Raw genomic sequence first — 22,303 nt, forward strand, 5'->3', positions numbered from 1 at the left:
AGACGGCTTTCTGGGGCAAGTCCTCCTTCAAGAGCCAGTCATCGAGGTAGGGAGGACTGAAACCGTGAACCTGCGCAGATGAGCTGCAACCACCGCCATCACTTTCGTGAACACCCGAGGGGCGCTGGTAAGACCACAGGGGAGCATGATAAATTGAAAGTGCTCGTGACCTACCATGAATCGTAGGTAACGTCTGTGGGCAGGCAGGATGGGAATATGGAAATAAGTGACCTGCAAGTCCAACGCTGCCATCCAGTCTTCTGGGTCCAAGGCAGACAGGACCTTAGCATTTTGAATTTCTCCTTCTTGAGAAAGAGATTGAGGTCCCAAAGGTCGAGGATAGGACGTAAGCTCTTCCCTTTTTTGGGGCACCAGAAGGTAGCGGGAATAATAACCACGACCTACTTCTGGCACAGGGAGCTCTCCATGGCTTCCTTGGCCTAGAGAGCCACAACTTCCTGGGGGAGAAGTGCCAAATGATCCTCTGGTAGACGGCTGACTGATGAAGGCATGGCTGGTGGGGAAGATTTGAAGGGGAGGGAGTAGCCCCTTCGAATTATCTGCAAAACCCACCTGTCCTTAGTGATGGATTCCCAGTGGGGCAACTGACGGTGAATCCTGCCGACAACTGGACCAGAATGAGGGGATGGACTAGAAGGGTTTGGAGGCTGCAGTAGGGGCAGGGGTGGACTGGGCAGACCTCTGGTTCCCTGTCCCACGACTACGTGGGATTCCGCATCCCCGGACACGCAGCGGATGAACACCAAGTGTGTCACGGTGGCTGGGAAAGGGACGCGACAGGGAGCCCCTTCTGCGGCCACGAAAGGGGGAAAGGTGGACTGTTGGGGGGTGGAGGGGCAGTGGAAAGGACGAGGGACCGAGTCATAGCCTGGGAGTCCTTGAACCTCTCCAAACCCAAGTCCGCCTTGTCTCCAAAGAGATGAAAGCCATCAAAGGGCATGTCCATAAGGTTCTGTTGGACATCCCCTGAGAAACCAAATGTTAGTAACCAGGCATGGCACCTTAAGGCCACCGTAGTCACAACCGATCTACCTAGAGAGTTGGTTGTGTCCGGTCCACATTGGATTGTGAACTTTGCCGCATCTCTCCCATCGGTGACAGCTTGGGAGATGATAGCATGAGCCTCCTCTGGTATCTGCGGCAGAACTTGCATGACTGTATCCCACAGAGAGTGAGTATAACGGCTAAAAAGGCATGCAGTATTGACTGACCGCAGCGTTATACTGGAGGAAGAAAACATCTTCTTCCCAAATTGTTCCAGCCTTTTTTATTCCCCATCATGTGGTGCGGAAGGGAATGTGCCTGAGGATGAGGATGCCTGGATAACAAGGCTCTCAGGAGAGGGGTGTTGGGACAGGAATTTAGGGTCGTTTGGGGCGGGCCGATGGCAGCATGTGAATGTCTTGTTCACAGGAGCCCTTGTGTTGGGTCTGGGCCAAGTACCCAAAAGGACATTGGTGAGGGCTTCATTGGATAGAAGAAGAGGCTCAGAGGTTGAAGCCCCTGGTTGAAGCACCTCCGTCAGGAGATTAGACCTGACCTGAACAGTAGGCAGCTCAAGGCCGAGGACCTCAGCCACCCTGATGACCACAATGGAATAAGCTGCTCCCTCCTCTGTAGCCACGGTAGGAGGACACAGCATGCCAGTGTCTGCAGAGGTATCCAGACCACGGGCCTCGCCCAACTCCTGTGCCCAGTCCAAGTTAGGGTCATCCTGGTATTCATAAGGGTCTAGTGACCCCTTCAATCATTCCGAGGCGATGTCGGACAATGCCAGTCCGACTCCGAGTCATCGGGGATTAGGATCAGGTTGACGTCAATGGTGGGCAGTAGCAGGCTCTGAAAACTGAGGCCTCCGGTGTCAACGTTCCTCCTGCATCACACCAGCCGAGCGACAGGGCGAAGTCGAAGGGTGACGGGATCTCTTTGATTTCTGTGTCTTCTTACCTTGACCCAAAGACTTCGGAGAAGATGAGTGGTGGTGGCTCCGCAACCGGTCTCAAGACCTTCCCCTCGAGTGAGACTGGGACCTACGCAGAGTCCAGAGCTGGGCTTCCATAAGCTTGAGGGACCACTCTCTCAAGGCCTTCGGATGCATGGCCAGGCACTCGGAGCATGACTTTAGGTCATGGTCGCGCTCTAGGCACCACAAACAGACCGATGCAGATCCGTCACCGACATCATGCAATGTCAGTCCTCGCTCGGTTTGAAGCTGGTGTTAGGGGGACATCCCTTGATGCACCAAAAACTCACAAAAAGTCAACAAAAGAGTTGAAGTCAGTTAAAAATTGACTAAGGGCAGCTCTCTCCAGATCAGCGCATGGCGCTGAAAGAAAAGAACTGAAGTCACTGCGCTGAGGCGGTGCCTAGATACTACTCCCGATGTCATCACGGCAACTACGATGCCAACGACGCCACCTACCGACGCACAAGATATAATCTCCAGATCCAGTCTGACGCCTGGGGGGAAATTCTAAGGTAAGGAATCTGCAACTAGAAGTCTCTATCAGATCTGTAACGTTCATCAACTAAAATATCAATCAAATATTGAACAGGGTCCTTACTTCTGACCAGTCCAAAGCAACCCACTGAGGTGGGCATGATTGGTTATTGCAGGGTTCCTTTCCAATGGGCCGGTGGGTCAAACAGCTGATGTCGTCCAGCGACTCCTCCTCAGAAGGTCCAATCTTTCTGATGCACAGGACTGTCCTTGTCCGCATTCCTCCATCACAGGTTTTGCTGCAATCGGACCAGTCACCTATGAACCACCTAGCATGAGAAAAAAACGGGCAAATTTAGCCACAAATATGAGACAGCATAATCTAAAACAATGGCACATTTTATACATCAAAATATACCAAATAGCAAAAGTCTACTTGCTGTATGACACCTCGGAGAAAGAGTACACTGGTGCTGCATTTTAGTTGCCATGTGACAACACTAATTATTGACTCAGAAGCATCAGTTTTTATCATAAGCAGTTCTCAACAGTGTCATCAATTTCATAATCCTGCACTGCTGCACTCTGGAAGTTATTTTATAAAAGCTAAAAGCAATCAAGGTGCAAAGCATGACCATGGTGTGCCACATGTGAGTCCACCTAGTATTGGAAGCACCTGCTTACAGACCTTCCTACTCAAGGAGGACTGTGATAAAAAAACCTGGTAGCTAGGATGATGGATTTGTGTGTGAGAAATTTTGAAGAGTACAGTAAAATAGAATTTGAGCTACTGATTAAGTAACTGCCTCACTCATATGTGTATATCTTTAAGGATTTGTCACTTTCAGAACTTAATATTATGTGGTTCCGATCCTTGGTGGGGGTGGGGGGTTCATGGTGAGACATTGGGCACCAAATCTAAGAATTAACACTGACAAATTTAATTTCGGGACAGATTTTGAAAACTAATTACAATTGATACCAAAATATTGGATTAAAAATGTGTGTCACATGAATATCGAAACAAAAATATTGTGGAACAGAATAACTAAGGTAACTATATAGATTTTTTGGTATGTCATATGGTTTTTAAACATACTGTTATATTAAATATTGTTTACCTTAATATAGCTATAATAAATATTGTTTTGAATTTAATATATATATTAGTTTGAATATTATTATTATCTCCTAGTATTGTTAGTATAATTGTTATTATTTTTTTCCGAAAATATAGTTTGTAATTTTAAAAGTGTATTTTTTTAATTAGGATTGTTGATTTTCTAGGGGAAAAGGGTGATAAGTAAATTAAATTATGATTAACTTAATTTTAATGCTAGGTTTTTATTGTTAACTATATGATTATTCATTATGTAAGTTGTTTAGTTATTAAAATGTTGTTTTATTTGTTTAAGTTTCATTTGTTAATTTTAATTTTAATTTTTTTATTTACTTCATTAGTTTATATTTTAGTAGTGGGTTACTGGGTTTGTAGGGGAACAGAGTGGGAAGTTAATTCAATTCTTAATAATCTAATTATATTTTATTTGTTATTGTAAATTGAATTGATTTTTTAATTGTTTAATTATTTAATCATCATTGTATTTATTTAGGTTTTATTTTCCATATATAATTATGTATACTTTTTATTTGTTTATCATATAACAGATGTGTTTTACATGATATATTCATTAATTTATTGTTACATGTTTGTCATATTAATATTTGTAAAATGTGTTTTCTATTTTGTGTTCATTTGTTTAATGTAAGTAATACTTTCATTAATTTTTTTATTTAAATGTTTTGGGTATTTGGTTATTTGGTGTTTGGTTATTTGGGATGTAAGAAGGGAAGTCAATTTAATTTTCAATAGTTAAAATATTTTGAATGTTTTCTCTAATTCTTTAAAGTTTACATTGCATGCATTTTTATATAAAATATGATTTTAAAATATTGTTAGGTATTTCATGGTTTTCTATAAAAGAATTATGAGTTTCAATGGTATGTGTAGTTCTTACGACGTTCAAAAATTTCCCAACGGAGCACACATCGGAGTGGAGATAGTACATGTAACCCCTTCACAATTCAACACTTTCCCTGCTGTTGCATAGACTAGAGTGGAAAATAGTAAATCTAAACCCCTCCAAAGTCAAGCACCTTTCCTATTGCTGCTTAGACTGGAGTGGGAATAGTAAATCTAACACTTTCCATACTGTTGGGTGGTCTAAAGTGGTGTTGTGGAGCCTTTTTAGCTATAGTTTTTATATACGTTATTTTAGCACACTAGGCCTGCCGCTGTGCACTTTACCCTAGATATGTTTTATTTTAGCTTCGTTATATTATTTTAACTGTAGCCACATTTGCGGTCTTGTTTTATTTTCTCTTTCTAGCTGTTCTTCGCCTAGGGTAGCACTGCGTTCTTAAACAAGACATTTCTTTCACTCTGTGCTTTTCTCAAGGCTGCTGTAAGATAGGTTGCTGGCAGAAGTGGTACACTTTGTCTCCAATGTTCAACATCAGCTGTTTTATTATAAAAACACTACTTTGACCCATGTATGTTAGAGGGAGATTCCAGCCAGATGACCACAACTGTATGCTGATTGCTTCGCTGCAACTGCTTATGTAGACTACAGGCCTCTTGCTCAGGTATGAGAGATGATGTCTTCCCAGGGGAACCTAAAGAGCAGAATTAGAGCTTAACATGCTGTCCTCTAACATAGCTTACGTAGGAACTCTTCTTAAAAATCTTAGTGACAACATGGTAGCGTTATTCTTGTGTTTTACTCTCCTTGTCACAATTTTAATCCTGTTGTGCTTCATCGTCCCAGTTATTATTGTAATACATGCCTTGTTATCTAAGAAGCGGTTACTTCAATAAAAACCTTATTGAACTATACTCTGCCTCTGGTTGTCCTTGCATACGTGAGACTAATATAACTGAGAGAAACGGATGAGATCTGAGTGACCATGATTCCCCTGAGGACTCATTTATGTCATGCGTCTGGTTGCCACCCAAATCCAGTAGTCTCATTAGGATAATGAGAACCTACACGACAGTGGAGTAGTAAATCTAACCCCTCCACAGCCCAGAACTTTCCCCACTGTTGACTAGACTGGAGTAGGAATAGTAAATCTAACTGTACAAAGTGAAATTGCTTTCCCCACTGTTGCTTAAACTGGAGCGGGAATATAAAATTTAACCCCTTCGAAGCCCAATACATTCCTTACTGCTGCTTAGACTGGAGTGGAAATAGTAAATTAAGCCCCTCCACAGTCCAACACTTTACCTATGGCAGTTTAGACTGGAGTTGGAACAGTAAATGTAACCAGTCTTATGTTCAATGCTTTCCATAATATTGCATTTATTTGAGTGGGAATAGTAAATCTAAACCCCTCCAAAGTCCTACACTTTCCGTACTGTTCCTTAGACCGGAGTGGGGATATTAAAAGTAATCCCTCTGAAGTCCAACACCTTACCTATTGTTGCTTAAACTGGAGTAGAAATAGTAAATCTAGCTCCTCTGAAGTCCTATGACTTTTCTACTATTCCTTAGACTGAAGTGGGAATACTAAATTTAACCCTTCTAAAGTCTAGCACTTTCCCTACTGTTGCTTATACTGGAGTGGGCATAGTAAATGTAACCCCTCTGAAGTCCAATGGATCCATACCTTCCCTAATGTTCGTCAGAGTGTATTTATATGAGTTTTATTATTGTTATATGTTTTCTTATCTTTTGTTTTGCAATAATATTATTTTTGCAAAACTGTTTTAAATTTTTTATATTAAATATATTACTAACCATTTTAAGTATATACTTTTTAAATGTATTTTTTGTTTCTGTTAATATTATTTTTGTAAATTGTTTAAATTGTTAAAATATTATTATATTTTTAAAATATATGTGTATATTTTTTCTATATTTAGTTTACAGTATTAAATAAAACTATATTTTCTATGATTTTGTGATGCCTGAGACCTTCAACAGACCATATCTATGTAGAAAATTAACATTCAAAAGTTTAAACTATGTATTTAAGATATTCGTTTTAAGTTATTATTTAATAAAAAAACATTAATGTTGATGTTGTTATAAAAAAATCTTATGTTTTAATCAATGTTCTCTTCTACAATATTCAAACTAGATATGTTGGTTGTTCTCAATATAAGCATAGGAAATAAAAGGACGCTAAACAAAGTTTCTGGACACAATATTTGGGTCTCTCAGTATTTTTGACCAGAATAATACAATGGTTGATAAACATTTTTTCAACACAATATTTGTGTCCCTCAATATTGTTGACCGCAATATTCTGTCAGACAACCCATCAGGGGTTAAGTCACTCTTCCAATCCATAACATGAAGTAATGCACAATACCAACAATGCAGAAAAAGAATCATCTGAACCACAACTGCATTACCAGAGGTGATATACAGCTGTAGTATTTACAGTTCAAGTTTGTGGAGTTTAGCAAATGAAGAAAACAAGCAATAACATGATTTTGCTTACTTGAACATTAAAGTAACCTTACACACTAAACTAAAAAGTATACAGCTCCCCATCTAAATAATTTAAATGAGGTTCATCAGCATACAGATCAATTAAGATGATATTATAGCATGATGGAACAGTACTTGGAGGTAGCATATTCTGCCATCAAACAATGCCTTAAAAGGACAGTTTAAATGGCTAGATAAAACATGCAAAGTTTGTGATTTTCAGGATTTGTGAAAAGATTAGGTAGAAAGTACCAGCAGGAATCAAGAAAGAGTAGATGCTTAACTTGTTGCCTGGTACTCAATGACAAACTTTTTAAAATCAGCATTCTTATAGCTTTAGAGTGGGTTTCTGGATGTGACTAGTTCAACTTTTACAAATACTAGAGAGAGTAGAGAGAGAGAAGGGTAAAGTTTGGTTTCATCTGAGTTACATGATGTCTTCAGCACTACAGACTTAAAAAAATAACAGATCTGAGCATTTCTTGGTAATCCTGAGATTGGGAGAGCTAGAGGGAAAATATATGTAGCTTGCGCATCAGACTGTCCCCAGAGGCGTCTTTCACATCCATAGTGACATACAAAGGAAGCATTTTGTATTTTTGATGAGTTCAAAGACTTTCCAACTACCTGTTGAGATGATGCCTTCAAACAGAAATTCACCTTGTGAGCCAGTATACACCCAACACAAACAACTGCTTCCTACTTAGAAGTGAGACGAATGTGCCCTGCTCATCTAACTTACTAAAATACAGATGTGGTAATTAACTACTGCATTTTATTCTCCTGGCAAAACAAAAACAATGTGGTCCATCTGGACAGTGTGTAACATTAAGTGGGTTTTGAGTGACAGATGACTGATGATTGACAACTAAGGTTATGAAAAATTATCACCACTACTTGCAGGAGACTGTGGGGCCATGCAAGAATTACTTTCCAGAATCTAACAGCAGAGCATCTTTGGTATCAGTAGGAGTGTGAATAAGAGTCAAATTCTACTTGATCTTGAATGAGAGTAGAAAATATGATGTTCTTAGAGGCCTCAATACTTTGCTGCAAATGGCATTTTATATTCACATGTGAGGCAATTTGGCAGTTCTAATGGGTGTCTGTAAGAAGCATTAGAGTCATGATGGTATTTCCACATGTACAGGTTATGTTGCGTCTGGACTAGAACACATCTGTGTCAAATGTGTAGTGCTAAAGAACATAGAATAAATCTTGAATTTTTAAGAAGAGCTGAGAAACATTATTGTAACAGCAGGCACACACTATTTAAAATGAGGCAGGCAAAAAATCATTATTTCGGTCACTGATTGAAAGTATCTTATAAGCTTTAAGAGAACAACAGAAATAATCTGAATTATTAACACAAACATGAATGAATATGTGATAATAAAGTTATTCTGGTGTTACTTAAAATGTATACATTTTATGAACTCTAAGACTCCCCACTTTACAACCATTACCTGACAACAATGTAACTGAAAGAAATAAGTATGTAGATTTCCATTTAATGAGTAGGCAGGCTCATGACTGTAAAGTTCCATAGAGAATATTAGCATGGAAGAGACTGGAAATCTTCCAACTAACAGCAAATTTCAAGGAGATGCTCACCCAAACCTCAAGATAATGGACTTCCTGCCCCTCAGATCGGATGCGGTGCAAGGCAGGCCTAATTAAATGTTTACCTGAGCAGTTAACATTTAGATCCCACCAGGTATTCATGAAAAGGATTGCAATCCAACATAAAGGAATCCATCACCAATCGTTATAACATTTTAGCCAAATTATCCCACAGTCAAGTAGTTGGGCACAGTTCCCTCATGCCAAGAGGATTCTACTGACATAAAACAGTTAGGATTCTGTATGTCTGTTCAGTCCGAGACAGAAGAAGAGTTATGGGAGAGCCTGGGTTATTTCCCCTACCTATCCCAATAGCCATGGCTAAAAAATAGGGTGCAATGTTTGATAACACTCTACCTTTTGACGCCCAGGTTAACAGAATGGTTAGTTCTTGTTTTTGGATGTTTAGGATCTTGAAGAAAGTTCTGTCCTTCTTGCCGAAAGAGCTCAGGGTATCAGTGGTTTTAGCTCCTATTACATCGTGATTGGACTACTGTAATGCCCTGCATTTAAACATCAATCAACTCTCGTTAAACAAGCTCCAACTCTTTGAGAATGCGGTCACATACCTGTATCCAAACATTCCTCAGTTAGAAAGGGTCTGAAAAATCTCCACTGGCTGACGATAAGGAAACAAGTGTCCTTTAAAGTGCTCTGCCTGACGTATAAAAGCTCTTCACTCTCAGGGAAAGAGCTATCTGCAGTCCACCATGAACTGGTACATTCTGAGAAGACCCTTGAGATCCGCTGTCGCTTTAAGGCAGTAGTGCCATGCCGCAAGAAAGACAGATGGGGTGATCAGGCTTTTATAGTTGCAGCAGCCAGGCTGTGGAATTCCGTTCCTGATCAGATCAGGTACTTGCACCTATTGTTTCGCAAGCAACTTAAAACTTGACTTTTAGTACATTAAGTTATTTTCAGGCTCGTTTTTGTAGTTAGTTTGCTTGTGTTGCTACTGTTTGTTCCGTTTCTCCTGTTTTCCAGCACTTTGATGCCTCCTGGTTTGTGTTTCAGAAATACCAGAATTAGAAATAGAAAAAAAATGCATGCTAACATTTTGCTGTGTGAGTGAGAGGATTGGGTTGCCTTCATACCATGCGTTCGGGTGGCAATGCTTCTAATGACATGAGATGTGAAAGCTAGGTCTTGTCTCGTGGCCATTCTCTAGCATTCTCTGTGACAGATGCTGTGTTGGGGGGTGGGGTTGCCATTCAGCACAATGTAAGATGGTCAAGTTTTCCTTTAACCTAAAAGGGGCATTTACCAATCAAATAAGGTGCTTCTTTGTGTCCTGAAAAAATAAGCCTGAGGTAGATCGACCTGATTCTCATGAGCGGCAGGTTTTCTGTGTTTCTGTGTTGCTGTCAACACCAGGACAGTGCGCGCTCTACGGGCATCTAGAATGCAAAAACCCAGCACTCGCAAGATAATGTAATTTATGCATTGTGATGATATGTTATTGTTTAACCTTTTGCATTGCAGAATTCCATCCAAAAGATTCATTGTTAAGGTGCTTATAAATACTGTACATTTGCAATGTACTGCTGCAGACATTCAGAGTGTGTTAGGGTGTGGTCCCTTTCCAGGGCCTTCTAGAGACTTTCCCTGCAACATGCCTGGGCGTGGTTCTAGGCTGGGCCAAGACTCTATAAAAGAGAGTCAGCCCAACTTCCAGTGCTCACTATTCAGAGGTCCCGGTGCAGAGCAGCAGCTTCTTCCTGAGCTCCTGTCCCGGCGGCCTATTTGGATTTTCCAGTCTTCTGCACTCATCTCTAGTTGTTGATCACTGTTTCCAGGCGGTAAGACGGTGTTTGGACATTTCCCAACACCGTAATTGAGAATCTTCATATTCTTGATTTTAATTCTTAAATGAATAACAGATTACTTGTGCGCTGCCATTTTTTGACATTTGTATGGTGGTTTGCAAATAGGGAGGACGCGCAATTTATTCCATAAAGATTTGACTTCGTTATTACATTGTTGTTCATTGCGCGCTGATATTTCTTGACATTTACATGATGTTTTACGAGTTGGCAAGACGTGCAACTCGTTTCATGAGCATTTAACTTTGTTGTTCATTGCGCGCTAGCTTTTCTTGACATTTACATGGTGGCATTCGAATCGGCAACACGCGCGATTCTTTCCTTGAGTGTTTTTTCATGTTATTCATTGTGCGCTACCATTTCTTGGCATTTGTATGGTGGCATTTGAATCGACAAGACGCGCAATTCTTTCCCTGAGTGCTTTTCATGTTGTTCATTGTGCGCTACCATTCCTTGGCATTTGTATGGTGGCATTTGAATCGGCAAGACGCGCAATTCTTTCCTCGTGTATAAATTATGTAAATTACTGTGCGCTACTATTCTAAGACATTTTCTTGGTAGCATTTCAAGTTGACACTTTGCGTGATTTATTCCTTGAATCTACGTTGTATGATTTCATGGTGCACAATCCTTTATGGTGTTTAATACTCATATAAAAATATGCAATGTGCGCAATTCACTTCCCAATGTTTTTTCTAAGATGAACACAACAATACCAGAGTTCTAGATGTAATGCTGTGTGTTCCTGATATGTATTCTTAAAAGGAGATTCATATGGTTGTTTAGAAATTGCTCAGAGTGTTTCCTGATTCTCATGGTAAAGAAAGTACTCGAATCTGAAAGTCCTATTTAACTTTTCCTGTTTCCTACTAAGGTATTCGGTCATCTAAAGCCTAGTCAGTTTTAGGACTATTCTAGGGTTGTTCATGTTTTTCAGAAAAGACAAAGCTTAGAGTTGTAGCATGGTACTGATTTCGTGAGATGTAATTTTGATGTTGTGTTTTAACCTTTTGCTTCCTACAGGTCTCCTTCCCAGCTGTTCCCGTCCTATTCCCCTTTTCCCCACTTGGACTCTCTTTCGACTCTGTGATAAATCTAATCAGAGTATTGGAGCTGTCTTGTGGTGGAAGTGTTGGGAACATGCACAGACCCCGAGGATCTGGTGACTCTGACAGAATAGTGAGCCCACAAATTATTATCCTCCTGGTTTGTGTATGTTCTCAACATGGCCACACTGGACGAGCTAGTCAAGGCTATCACCCAGCTCCAGTCAGAAGTGGTATTATCAAAGGATTTGACAAATAGTCTAGCTGAGAGGGTGAGTCAGTTACAGAATAAGGTTGAGAAGAAAGAACAAAGTCCCACAGGTGTGTCTTTGCCAGGTACTTCTTCTCAGACTTCTGGAGGTAATCCGACTAACATTTCCATCAATGTTCCTTCAGCCATTCCTTTAGCTCCCCCAGAACGCTTCTCAGGTGATCCCTTGAAAGCGCAATCTTTTCTGGTTCAAGTGGAACTTCACTTCACCTGCTGACAACATACTTTCCCCGATGCCCAGTCTAAAGTAGCTTTCTTGTTGTCATATCTGTCTGGAGATGCAGCTACCTGGGCTATTCCTCTTGTGCGTAAAAATAGTCCCTTGTTGTACAACTGGAAAAATGTGTTCGTGAATTTGAGAGAGTTTTTGATCGTAGAACTGTAACACAGTCAGCAGATCGTGAATTATTAGACTTACGCCAAGGGAATCAGGACTTAGTGTCATATTTAGACAACTTTAATCGGCTGGTCGCTGAGACATCCTGGCCTGAAGAAAAACAAGCGGCCTTGTTTTACAAGGGACTCAAAGAGGAGCTAAAAGACATCTTAGCCCAAATCGACCCACAACCTGCAAACTGTCAAGATTTAATAAACCTTGTCTTGAGGCTTGATCATCGTTTAAATGAACGAAAAGGAACGCGTAAAAAGACTGAAAAACATTCTTGGCATGCTCACATGATAACAAAGACTCAAGAACTCTGAGAGAAAGAACGCCGGAACCAATGGAAATTGGAACCATCAGGAGACCTTTGACCAAAGATGAAAAGGATCTACGCAGAAAAAATGGGCAATGTCTCTATTGTGGGCGGAAAGGTCATTTCGCCAAAGATTGTCCAATCAAAACAAAGAGCAAGCGAGGCCCAGTTCAGAAAGTTGCAACCAATGCATCAGTTGAGTCGGAAAATCTAAAGTACCCAAGTTGCAGAGAAGGGTTGCTCTTGGGTGTCACCGTGGATCCTTCACAATCCAAACATCTAAAATTGGGATTAAGAGTTCAGGTCAAGAAAAAGACCAATTTCAAGAAGGCTCTAGTCGACTCTGGGGCTACCGGAAACTTTGTTGACACCCAATTGGTTCGTGCATGGGGGATCCCATGTATTGAAAAGAAGACCCCAGAAACCATCCAAGCAGTTGATGGAAAACTCTTGACTGGAGGTCCGATAACTCTTCAGACTGTCCCCTTGACAATAATGTGTGAAAGTAAAAATCAAAGAAAGAAACATAAAGAGGAACTCATCCTTGACGTGATCCATGCTCCCCAGTATGGGATCATCCTTGGCTTGCCATGGTAAACTCATCACAATCCAGAGATTAATTGGGCAGAACGAAAGATCGTGTTCTCATCAGTGCTATGTAAAGAACATTGTCTCCAAAGGACTCAAGAATCGGAAGTTTGCCATTCTTACATAGCTACCGCCGCAGAGAAAGAAGTTCAGTTGCCCAAACAGTATTCGTCTTATGAAGATGTATTTGATGAGAAGGAAGCAAAGAAATTACCTCCTCATAGATCTTATGACTGTCAAATTGATCTAGTCCCAGGGGGGATACTTCCCAACTGTCATGTGTATGCCCTGTCAGAACATGAAAATCAACATTTACGAAAATACTTGGATCAATTCTTAGAGAATGGTTTCATCCGCCCCTCTAAGTCTCCGACAGCTTCTCCTTTGTTTTTTGTTCAAAAAGCGAATGGAGAGCTTCGAACTTGTATCGACTATAGGGGCTTGAATAAAATCACCATCAAGAACAAATATCCTTTGCCTCTAATTCCGGTCTTACTGGAACAAGTAAAGAAAGCAAAAATCTACACAAAGCTTGATCTTCGAGGTGCTTACCATTTGGTCAGAATGAGAGAGGGTGACGAATGGAAAACGGCATTCAAAACAAGATATGGCCTTTTTGAATACACCGTCATGCCTTTTGGTCTGTGCAATGCTCCAGCAGCATTTCAATTTTTCTTAAATGACGTTCTTAGAGAGTACCTCAATATCTTTGCCATAGTTTACAGGTCTCCTTCCCAGCTGTTCCCGTCCTAATCCCCTTTTCCCCACTTGGACTCTCTTAGACTCTGTGATAAATCTAATCAGAGTATTGGAGCTGTCTTGTGGTGGAAGTGTTGGGAACGTGCACAGACCCCGAGGATCTGGTGACTCTGACAGTTGCTTAGTTTAGCGTCAACTAGGTAACTGTTTATCACAGGGGTAAGGAAAAGATGTGTGGAAGGTCCTAAGCTGGAAATGGTGGTCTAGTTTATGTAGGGAAGACAAATGGTGCACCACTGATACAGGTGGCAGAGGTGCTTGGATATCATTCAGCACCACCTTCCCCAGAACCAGTTCTTGTAGAACATTAGTCTCATAGAACTGTCCATGCAAATGTGGAAGACTCCTTGAAATTAGATATATCATTGACTGTGCCTAAGAAGTCAACATGATGGATTGCAGAAATGTATTCAATGGCAAGACTGAAAAGGCAGGGCACTGAGTGAAAGAGGATTATTTTTCTTCTATCAGGTGTATAGATCATAAAAAACAGAACCAGAGTAGCAATATTCCTATTTTCACCCACAAAAGTGACAAAGCTAATCATCATTGGGAAGGTTACATGATTATAACAGAAGGAAATAATATGAGCAAAGATGGGATTGGAGTACAAGATATGAGACACAAAGCACACAGCCAGTTCTCTCTATGTCCTTTGCCTCTTACACCTCTGCTGAGCAGATGAAAAGGCAAACATTCTGCAGCATTTGGCAACTGCCTGATTATCTTGCTGAACCACCAGGTACTGACAATGCAGCAGAAACATGGAAAGAAATTCAACTGGCACCAACAACAGAAGGACTGGGAGTGAACCAAGCTGTGTTGAGGAACTAAGTTAGGAATGGGCAAGCAGAACTTCTTTCTTGTATCAGCGTACATGTTCTTCTGTATAATATTGGACAAATGCAATCTAAAATGTACAGGCATGTTGGGGGGCATCAGCAATGATGAAAAAGCTTCTACTCGACTGCTTGAGCAGAAAATTGGGATTTTTTTTTTCTTTTCTGTAAAGAAAGTTTTGTTGAGCAGAAACATACATTTTTGATGCCAAAAGACCTGCATCAAGCAGTGCGTAAAGGAAAATGCAGAAGATGAAATGAGATGCTCATAAGAATCTGATATAAACCACACTGCCAATGTCCTAATCAATGTTTTCCCAAATGTCAAGGTCTAGGCTGGACAAAATGGATGTTTATCTCACCACATCCATTGATATCCATCTTACATTTTGGCAGACGCGACATACCTGTCAATATGGCGATGGGCTCTATCACTACACCTAAGCATTTTATAGAATTTCAGTACAATATAGTAAGAAGAGTGGATACAGTGGAGCTTGCTTGTGAATTTATTTTTGAGACTCAGCAGGGAGGAGTTCCCCCTTATCTTCAAGTGCAACCTGTAGTGTCTTGCATGATTTCGAACGGAACCTTTGTTGCTCCTATAGGAATCTGTATCAAGTAATCGCTAGAATAGAATGTAATGAAAGCTTGGTTTTGAAGAAGCTGTTGAAAAAGAACTTAAATGATTATTTATGCATGACATTACTAAACAGTTCTCTGGTCCAAAGCCATCGATTTCTCCCATAGTAATAGTGCCTAAATAGGACCATGAAAGAGCTGTGCGCATATGCATTGACATGCACCAGGCACCATAGCGAATAAACAAGAACAACATCCAGGTTTTATACATTGCTGACATGATCACGCAATTGAATGGTGCCAAAGCCTTTTCTCCACTTGATTTAAATAAATCTTATCATCAGCAAAAACCTGAAGAAAGCTGTAGATATATGACAACCTTTTCTACACATGTTGGTTTGTTTAGATATGAGACATCGTTTTGGTATGTCTTCAGCTACACAACTTTTCCAAGATGTCATACGACACATCATACAACGTCTTGTGAATGCATTCAATTATAGTGATGACATATTAGTTTTTGGGGCTACACAGAAGGAGAAAAGGAGAAGGTGCACCTTTTCATCCAGACTACATCCTCATTTGAGTTTTATTTTGTGGTAAATAGGTCTATGTTTGGAGTCCCCACATTTGAAAGTATTTCTGAATTACTTGCAGGTGAATTTCCCATTCCGCTAGTAGACTGTCCCTCCCTGGGAGATACTCTGCCACTAGATGAATCGCCCATCTCCAAATTGACTGAGCTAAAAGGGATAACTGGGATGAGTGCCCCCCCCCCCGTTTTTGCAGATAATACTTTGTTGTCATATTGTCTACTTTGTGTGCAATTTGTAACAGAAAGGCTTTGAGTGCTAGGAATACTGCTAGGAATTCCAAGTAATTTATGTGGTAAGTCTGTTGGTTGGAGTCCCATTCCCCTTGTATGGTGAAATAGTTGAGATGAGCTCCCCAACATGTTGTGATGGTGGTCTGAGGCACAGGGTCCTGAAAGGGCCGCCCCTTTTGATAGATTGGTGTGATTCTACCATTGCAGAGAGCGGTAAGTCTGGCGGTCAAACAACACTAGATCCTGAAGTTAACCCTGTGACTAAGACCACTGTTGTGAGAGGCACTACTGCAGTGGCCACATATGCAGTCTTGCATTTGGAACTTTAGCTATACATGAAGCCATCAATCTTAATAATTTCATCACTAACTTCACTGCTCTAAATAATCTGCATGCGTCGCAAGTCTCCTATCGATGGTCGGGACATAGTCAGAGATTACACATCAAATGCTGGATGGTGTATTGGAACTTGGCGTGACACTGACGACAGAATCGAAACGGAGTTCATTCATCAGCCCGACATTGAAGTAGGCCCTAAAAGGGTGAGGCCCGTTGTAAGGGTGAAAAAAATCGACCCGATGGTTTAATCGGATTGACTACAGATAGAAAACGTGATCAAAACAATACCAACAGTATTATAGAAAGGTAGAATAAGGAACACGTCCGAATCCGACGGTGGAAAGACAATCATCTAACTAAGGACTCGATGCCCATGCGCAGTATTACGAAGAGGAAGAGTCACTTGATCTCGTGACTTGGACACCTTCTTTGAAGAAAAACAACTCCCAATACTCCGAGCCCAACACTAGATGGTGGACTTATGCAAAAGCATGTGTACATACAGCTACACATGCCATCAAAAAAAGAAAGTATGTCAAATCATATTCTCAAAAAAAAATGCAATTTTTTATTTAACAGAAGGGTAGATGTAGTGTCTTGCATGATTTAGAACGGAACCTTTCTGGCTCCCCGAGGACTCAGTATCAGTGTGACGTAATTGTTAGAATGTAATGTAATGAAAGATTGGTTTAGAATGTTAGAGTTCACAGGTACAGAAGAGGAATAAAGACGTGTGATTTACATCTCAGTGTGTGGCTTAGTTATTAAGCAGGTACTAGGATAGGGGAGACGTTACACAACCCAAACTCAAATGGACATCTCATTAAACCAAGCCTGAGTCTGAATCATGCAGGAGACAGTTTGGCGTGAACTTTGTATCACTTTACTCTAAATTGCGATGTTGTCCCATAAACAACACAAATTTATGTTTTGAGTGGTGCAGCTTACAACTTTCACTTGCAACATCTGAATGTGAATTCAGTGACATAAGCTGAACTCCATCTTTTGGCACAATGTATGCTCTGTAGTTATTTCAAATGAGTTAACAAGTTATGTTATGAAATAGCGGCATACATCCCAAGGTAAGAGCTTGTAAGGGTGAAAGTCTAGAGCATAAGAGCACTCCTGCCTTCCCTCCATTCTTCCACTCTTATTTATTTGAATTAGCCCCCTTAGATGCCAACTCAACTGTTCTCTGGCAAATCCCTTAGTGGATGTAGTCTGGATGAAAATGTGCACCTTCTCCTTTGCCCACCATGGAGTAATTTGACTGCATTTGTGATTAGCTAATGCCTGGCTTGTGGAAACCCATAAACGTTTTATGGGTACAGCCACTAAGTGAAGTAAATAGACTACTCAACCTAAAACCCACATACTGTTGCCTAATTGGAGTTTCCATTTACCATGGAGTGCATAGTATCAATGCTGAGGTAAGGTGAGATTGTTTTCGGGAGACATGTCTACATAATGGTGTTTTCTCACTAGAAGGCCAGCACGTGGCCAGGCACTTCTTTATTCACCTCTGCTATAAATGCTTCACAGTTAAATTGAGTTGTTTTTCAGACACTTACCTTCGAGCTGGAATATATATTCATTCCTGCCTAACCCATTACCCCTAATTTGCCTAGGAAAAGGCCCCGTAAAAATGCCGACTTTCTTTAGGCTTTTACTAACATTTGAAAACAAACTCTTCTATGCATGAGAGTTTGACCCTGGGTAAGGTTTTCTGGCCAGAAGTGAAAATGTACTGTACACCTGCATGTATTACTATGAAACGTAATACCCTGTTGACTTGTTTTGCCATGAAAAGTGGTCCCTGAGCATGGAGCTGTCTGCTGTCCATTTGTCTCCAACTAGTAACATGCGGAACAACAACTTTACCTTGGCCCCTATGTAAAGGGTCCGACTGTCAGAAATGCTCTACTACGGCCCTGAAGCTGTCACCTCAGTAGAAACAGGACATCAGTTTTCGGAGTCTGCCTGAAGCGAAGTTACTCAGCCCAGTCTGTGGCGAGGCATGACTCACTAGTGCGGGATGCCCTATTGACAGGACATTTTGCATCAGGAAATCTCTCTCTGCAAGCAGCAATCTTTCCCACGCAGGTACAAGTGCAAGGAGGTGAGGAAGAAGAAGAAGGGAAGTGTGTGTGTGCGTGTGTGGGGGGAGAGTGGGGTGAGGGCAAGGGAAGTGCATTGAGGGGGTCTGTAGTAGGTGTGCATGGTCCTTGGCTACAGCACTTTTCAACTTAACACTTTGTCCAAAATTTGAAAATAAAATCTGAAGTTGCAGGTCGGGAGACTGCAAATTTACACACGTTTACACAAGTCTATAACTCCTGTGGAGGCCGTGTATGGGGAGGCAGGTGTTATAGAAATGCAGGATCATTGGAAAGTATACAGTAGAATGAGAAGGAAGGCTTGTGAAAATAGTTATCTTTCCATACATGCTAGCATCCATAGTTGGAACACTAATGCACAATTGGCTGAAGATGGCCTGTATACTAGGGCACCTGAATAGACACCTATCCTTGCTGATTGTGACATTATGCGTTGCACTGTATCTGGCACCACTTTACACCACTTTCCAATAGCTGGGTCTTGTTTTCTTGGCACATCTACTAATGGAGAGGTATGGAAACTGAAGGGTCTTGTTCTATTAAGTACAACCCTACAGTAGGCAGGACAGAAGATTCTACTTCTAAAACTGTGTCGTGGACTTACAAACCCAAAAGAAAAAGAGAAAAAGATGGGCATAGCTGCTAGAACATTTCATATCGAATCTCTACCTGCCAATGACTTGCACATCCAGTGGGACTGGGCTATTTTCTACGAATCTGATTAAGCCAAAGTCAAGCGCTAAATCCTTGAATGCTGATCTCATGTCAAATATTTCACACAACCGAGCAGTCCAGAATGAGGCTATGGTATATTGCCACTCAGACAGGCAAGGAAGGCAGCCATTTCAATGAACAACCTCCGGTAGGTCAGCCGCGAACCAGATGTCCCTGCAAGGAAGATTACTGAAACATAAGTTATCTTTACAGATAGAGTCCGGCGCTCAGGTAAACAATAGGTTACATTAAATCTTCACTCCTGGGTTAAAAAAACACTTACTGCAGAGAAGGCAGAACTGTGACCCTCTCCAGCAAATGTCACTCGTTACTGGATCTACTGGACTGGGTAAGGGCAACGAGTCGTCTTCTCTAAGATAGCACTTTAATAACGACATCCACTTTGTCAAAATGTCTGCATTAAATTTCTGTCGACTCATTTTGGATAAATAAAACAACAGGATTTGGGCCAGCCCTCTGCGGCCAAATAAGATTGCACTGGAATCAGTGTCCAGATCTGAGGCGAGTGTTCGGTTTCAAACCCGAGGCATGCTTTACTGTCTGCGTAGCATTATTTTCCAAGAGCCAAGACCAGGAGGAAAATGCCAGATCAAACGAACTCTCTGAGGACTTGACTTCAGGGTCGAACTGTGATAGAAAAAGGCCCGGGCATTAAAATAAAAGTGGCCCTCATTCCTGAAGGAAACACCTAAAATAGTAGCCCATGTTTGCAAATTATAAGAGTATGGAAGAAGGCATGGATTTGAGCATGCTGCGGGGCAATGTTTGTTTGAATTTCAGGGAAATCAACATTAAAACCGGAACAGCAGATCCTAAAACAGACCCATAAACAGCAAAATAAATAGACCAGCCCACGCACATACCTGTCAGACCAGCCTGTCAGCCACTGCCTTTAGGCCAGTCTGAGTCTACTTGACTTGGAGATAATAAATCATCTAGGATGAGGAAATACCTTGTCCTAAATACACCTGGTGAGCCCAAAACCACACTAGAAAATTACTAATTACTTTTACATGCAAATGCAGCAGTGAGGTCTTCGCAACAAAAGAACAAAGACGTGGAGTATGTAAATGAATAAGCTGTCCCAGTACCGACATCATGAGGTTATAATGCCGCTTTGTACACCATATATGTGTGGCTCATAAATTGTATCAGTCGACATATATGCAACCTACGGAGTCTTTGATCTCATCTCCAGGACTGAGGCGCTACCCTGGATTACTCACAGTCTTGTATGTAAATGAATGTTTCTGATACAAAAAGAATGGAGGCATAAAATAAAGATTTTCTTTCAACTGTATACTGTAGGATTTTCGCATTTTCTGCATGGCCACCCTGGATATTTTACCTTTTGCTGGACTCTTTAGTTTTCCTTGCTTTTCAACTTTGCACACTTTACCCCTGCTAACCAGTAGAAAAGTGCTTGTGCCACCCTTTTTTAACATAGTCGAATTGGTATACTCCTAATTAACATATTTAACTTGTCTGTAAGTCCCTTGTATATATTAAAAAGTATATCTCGGGCCTGAAAGTTAAATGCCACTAGTGGACTGCTGCACCTATGGTGCCATCCGCTACAGAGGCAATGCAAACATGACTTCAGGCCTACCTTGTAGCCTAAATATAGCAATGTAAATATTGCAATTCAAACGTTCCAAATAAACCCTTTGGAGAGGTAGAAACCTCCCTTTTAAGTTACCCCTATGAGGCTTTGTAGTCCACACAACGGGGTGCATGGTATTTAAAGGTAGGGCATGTAGAATTTAATGTTGCCATGCCCTAAAGTGACTAGCACCCAAAAGCTAATTTCACAGTAGGAAGGCTGACTGGTCGATGGAGACACACTGGGAAGCAATAGTAAATAATAATTCTGTGTCTGTGGAATGTGACCAGCTATTAAAATAATTAAACAGCTATTTTTAATATCTATCAAAAATCCAATTCACTGGTGCTGTCAGATTTGTAATAAATAATAAGGAAAAGTAACTTTTAGAAAGTTACATTTTCCCTGTCTGAAGTTCCTGGAAACTAATTTACAATAATTATCTGGCTTTTTCCAGCCTGTACTAGGCCTGAATATGGTGTGAATGAGATATGAAATTCCTCCTAGTAGATCACAATAGATCAACCTGAGTGGGAAGGGACAAATCCTTTGAGTTCAGCAGACGGGAGGGGGCTGTGCCCAGTCCACTGACTCTCCACCGTCAAATCCTGCTTGACAAGTCTGTTAAGCCATATACAACACCTGCGGAATACTTGAAAGTGGCGAGAATGGGACGCCAAGAGAATTCTTGTGGATCCGCTGCTTGGGTGCTGAAAGACTCTGCTTTTGTTCCACCAGACTTCTGTCTCTGGGTTTAGTGCAGGTACAGTCACTGCCACAAACTGGATTTAAGTGTTAAATGTGGGAGAACACTAGGATTACCATAGTAAACTCTCCACACATACCCCAGTCCTCAGAGCCCATGTTGAGCGTGACCGAAGACTTTCACCATCTAGAAAATGACCGAAGCGGGTAGGACTTGCCCTGGAAACTTTTATCCCATTAGTTAGGGCATGCCCAGGATTCTTTCCTACCAAGTATCTAGAGCCAGGCATAAATGTGGTACCTCCAGGCACCCACTTCAGAACGCTTACTGAACCTGCAGAAGATCAGAAGAGGATTGGACCTGTGTCGTATGAGATGAGCCCTTAAGGACTGGACATCCTCCCTCATGTACCCATGACAAAGAAGTGGACTCCAGAATTCATAAGTATGACGTCCTGTTCGAGCTACAGGGATAACACAAGCTTCAAGAGGCCTTTTCTTAGAAGTGCCTAGTTGACCAGTGAGTACTGGACCTGGGCCCAGCTGCTGGTCTCTATGTGAGTCTCTAAGTGACTATCTAAGCTCCTGGAATTGTTTAGGAGTTAACCCCTGCAGTGGTTTAGGACTTAAAGTACTAAGGGTCTGATATGAATTTTGGTGGATGGGCTACTCCGTCACAAACGTGAAGTATATCCTCTTTGCCTTATTACAAGTGCCATAGGATATAACAGCACTTGTAATAAGGTGGACAGGATGTACATCTAAATAAAACCCTAAGTCAGAAAGTAAAAT

At 41.2% G+C, this 22,303-nt stretch overlaps 1 protein-coding gene across 1 annotated transcript in view; it reads right to left on the minus strand.

Moving 5' to 3' along the window:
* ADAMTS6 (ADAM metallopeptidase with thrombospondin type 1 motif 6) overlaps positions 1-22,303 on the minus strand; it is a 1,391,222-nt gene that overhangs the window by 135,021 nt on the left and 1,233,898 nt on the right. Inside the window, exon 22 of the mRNA XM_069222749.1 lies at positions 2,586-2,790. Coding sequence (XP_069078850.1) covers positions 2,586-2,790 — 205 coding nt within the window. The remainder of the gene's footprint in view (positions 1-2,585; positions 2,791-22,303) is intronic.

This window comes from Pleurodeles waltl, chromosome 1_1 (assembly GCF_031143425.1).
Source record: "Pleurodeles waltl isolate 20211129_DDA chromosome 1_1, aPleWal1.hap1.20221129, whole genome shotgun sequence".
NCBI classification, from domain to species: Eukaryota; Metazoa; Chordata; class Amphibia; order Caudata; family Salamandridae; genus Pleurodeles; species Pleurodeles waltl.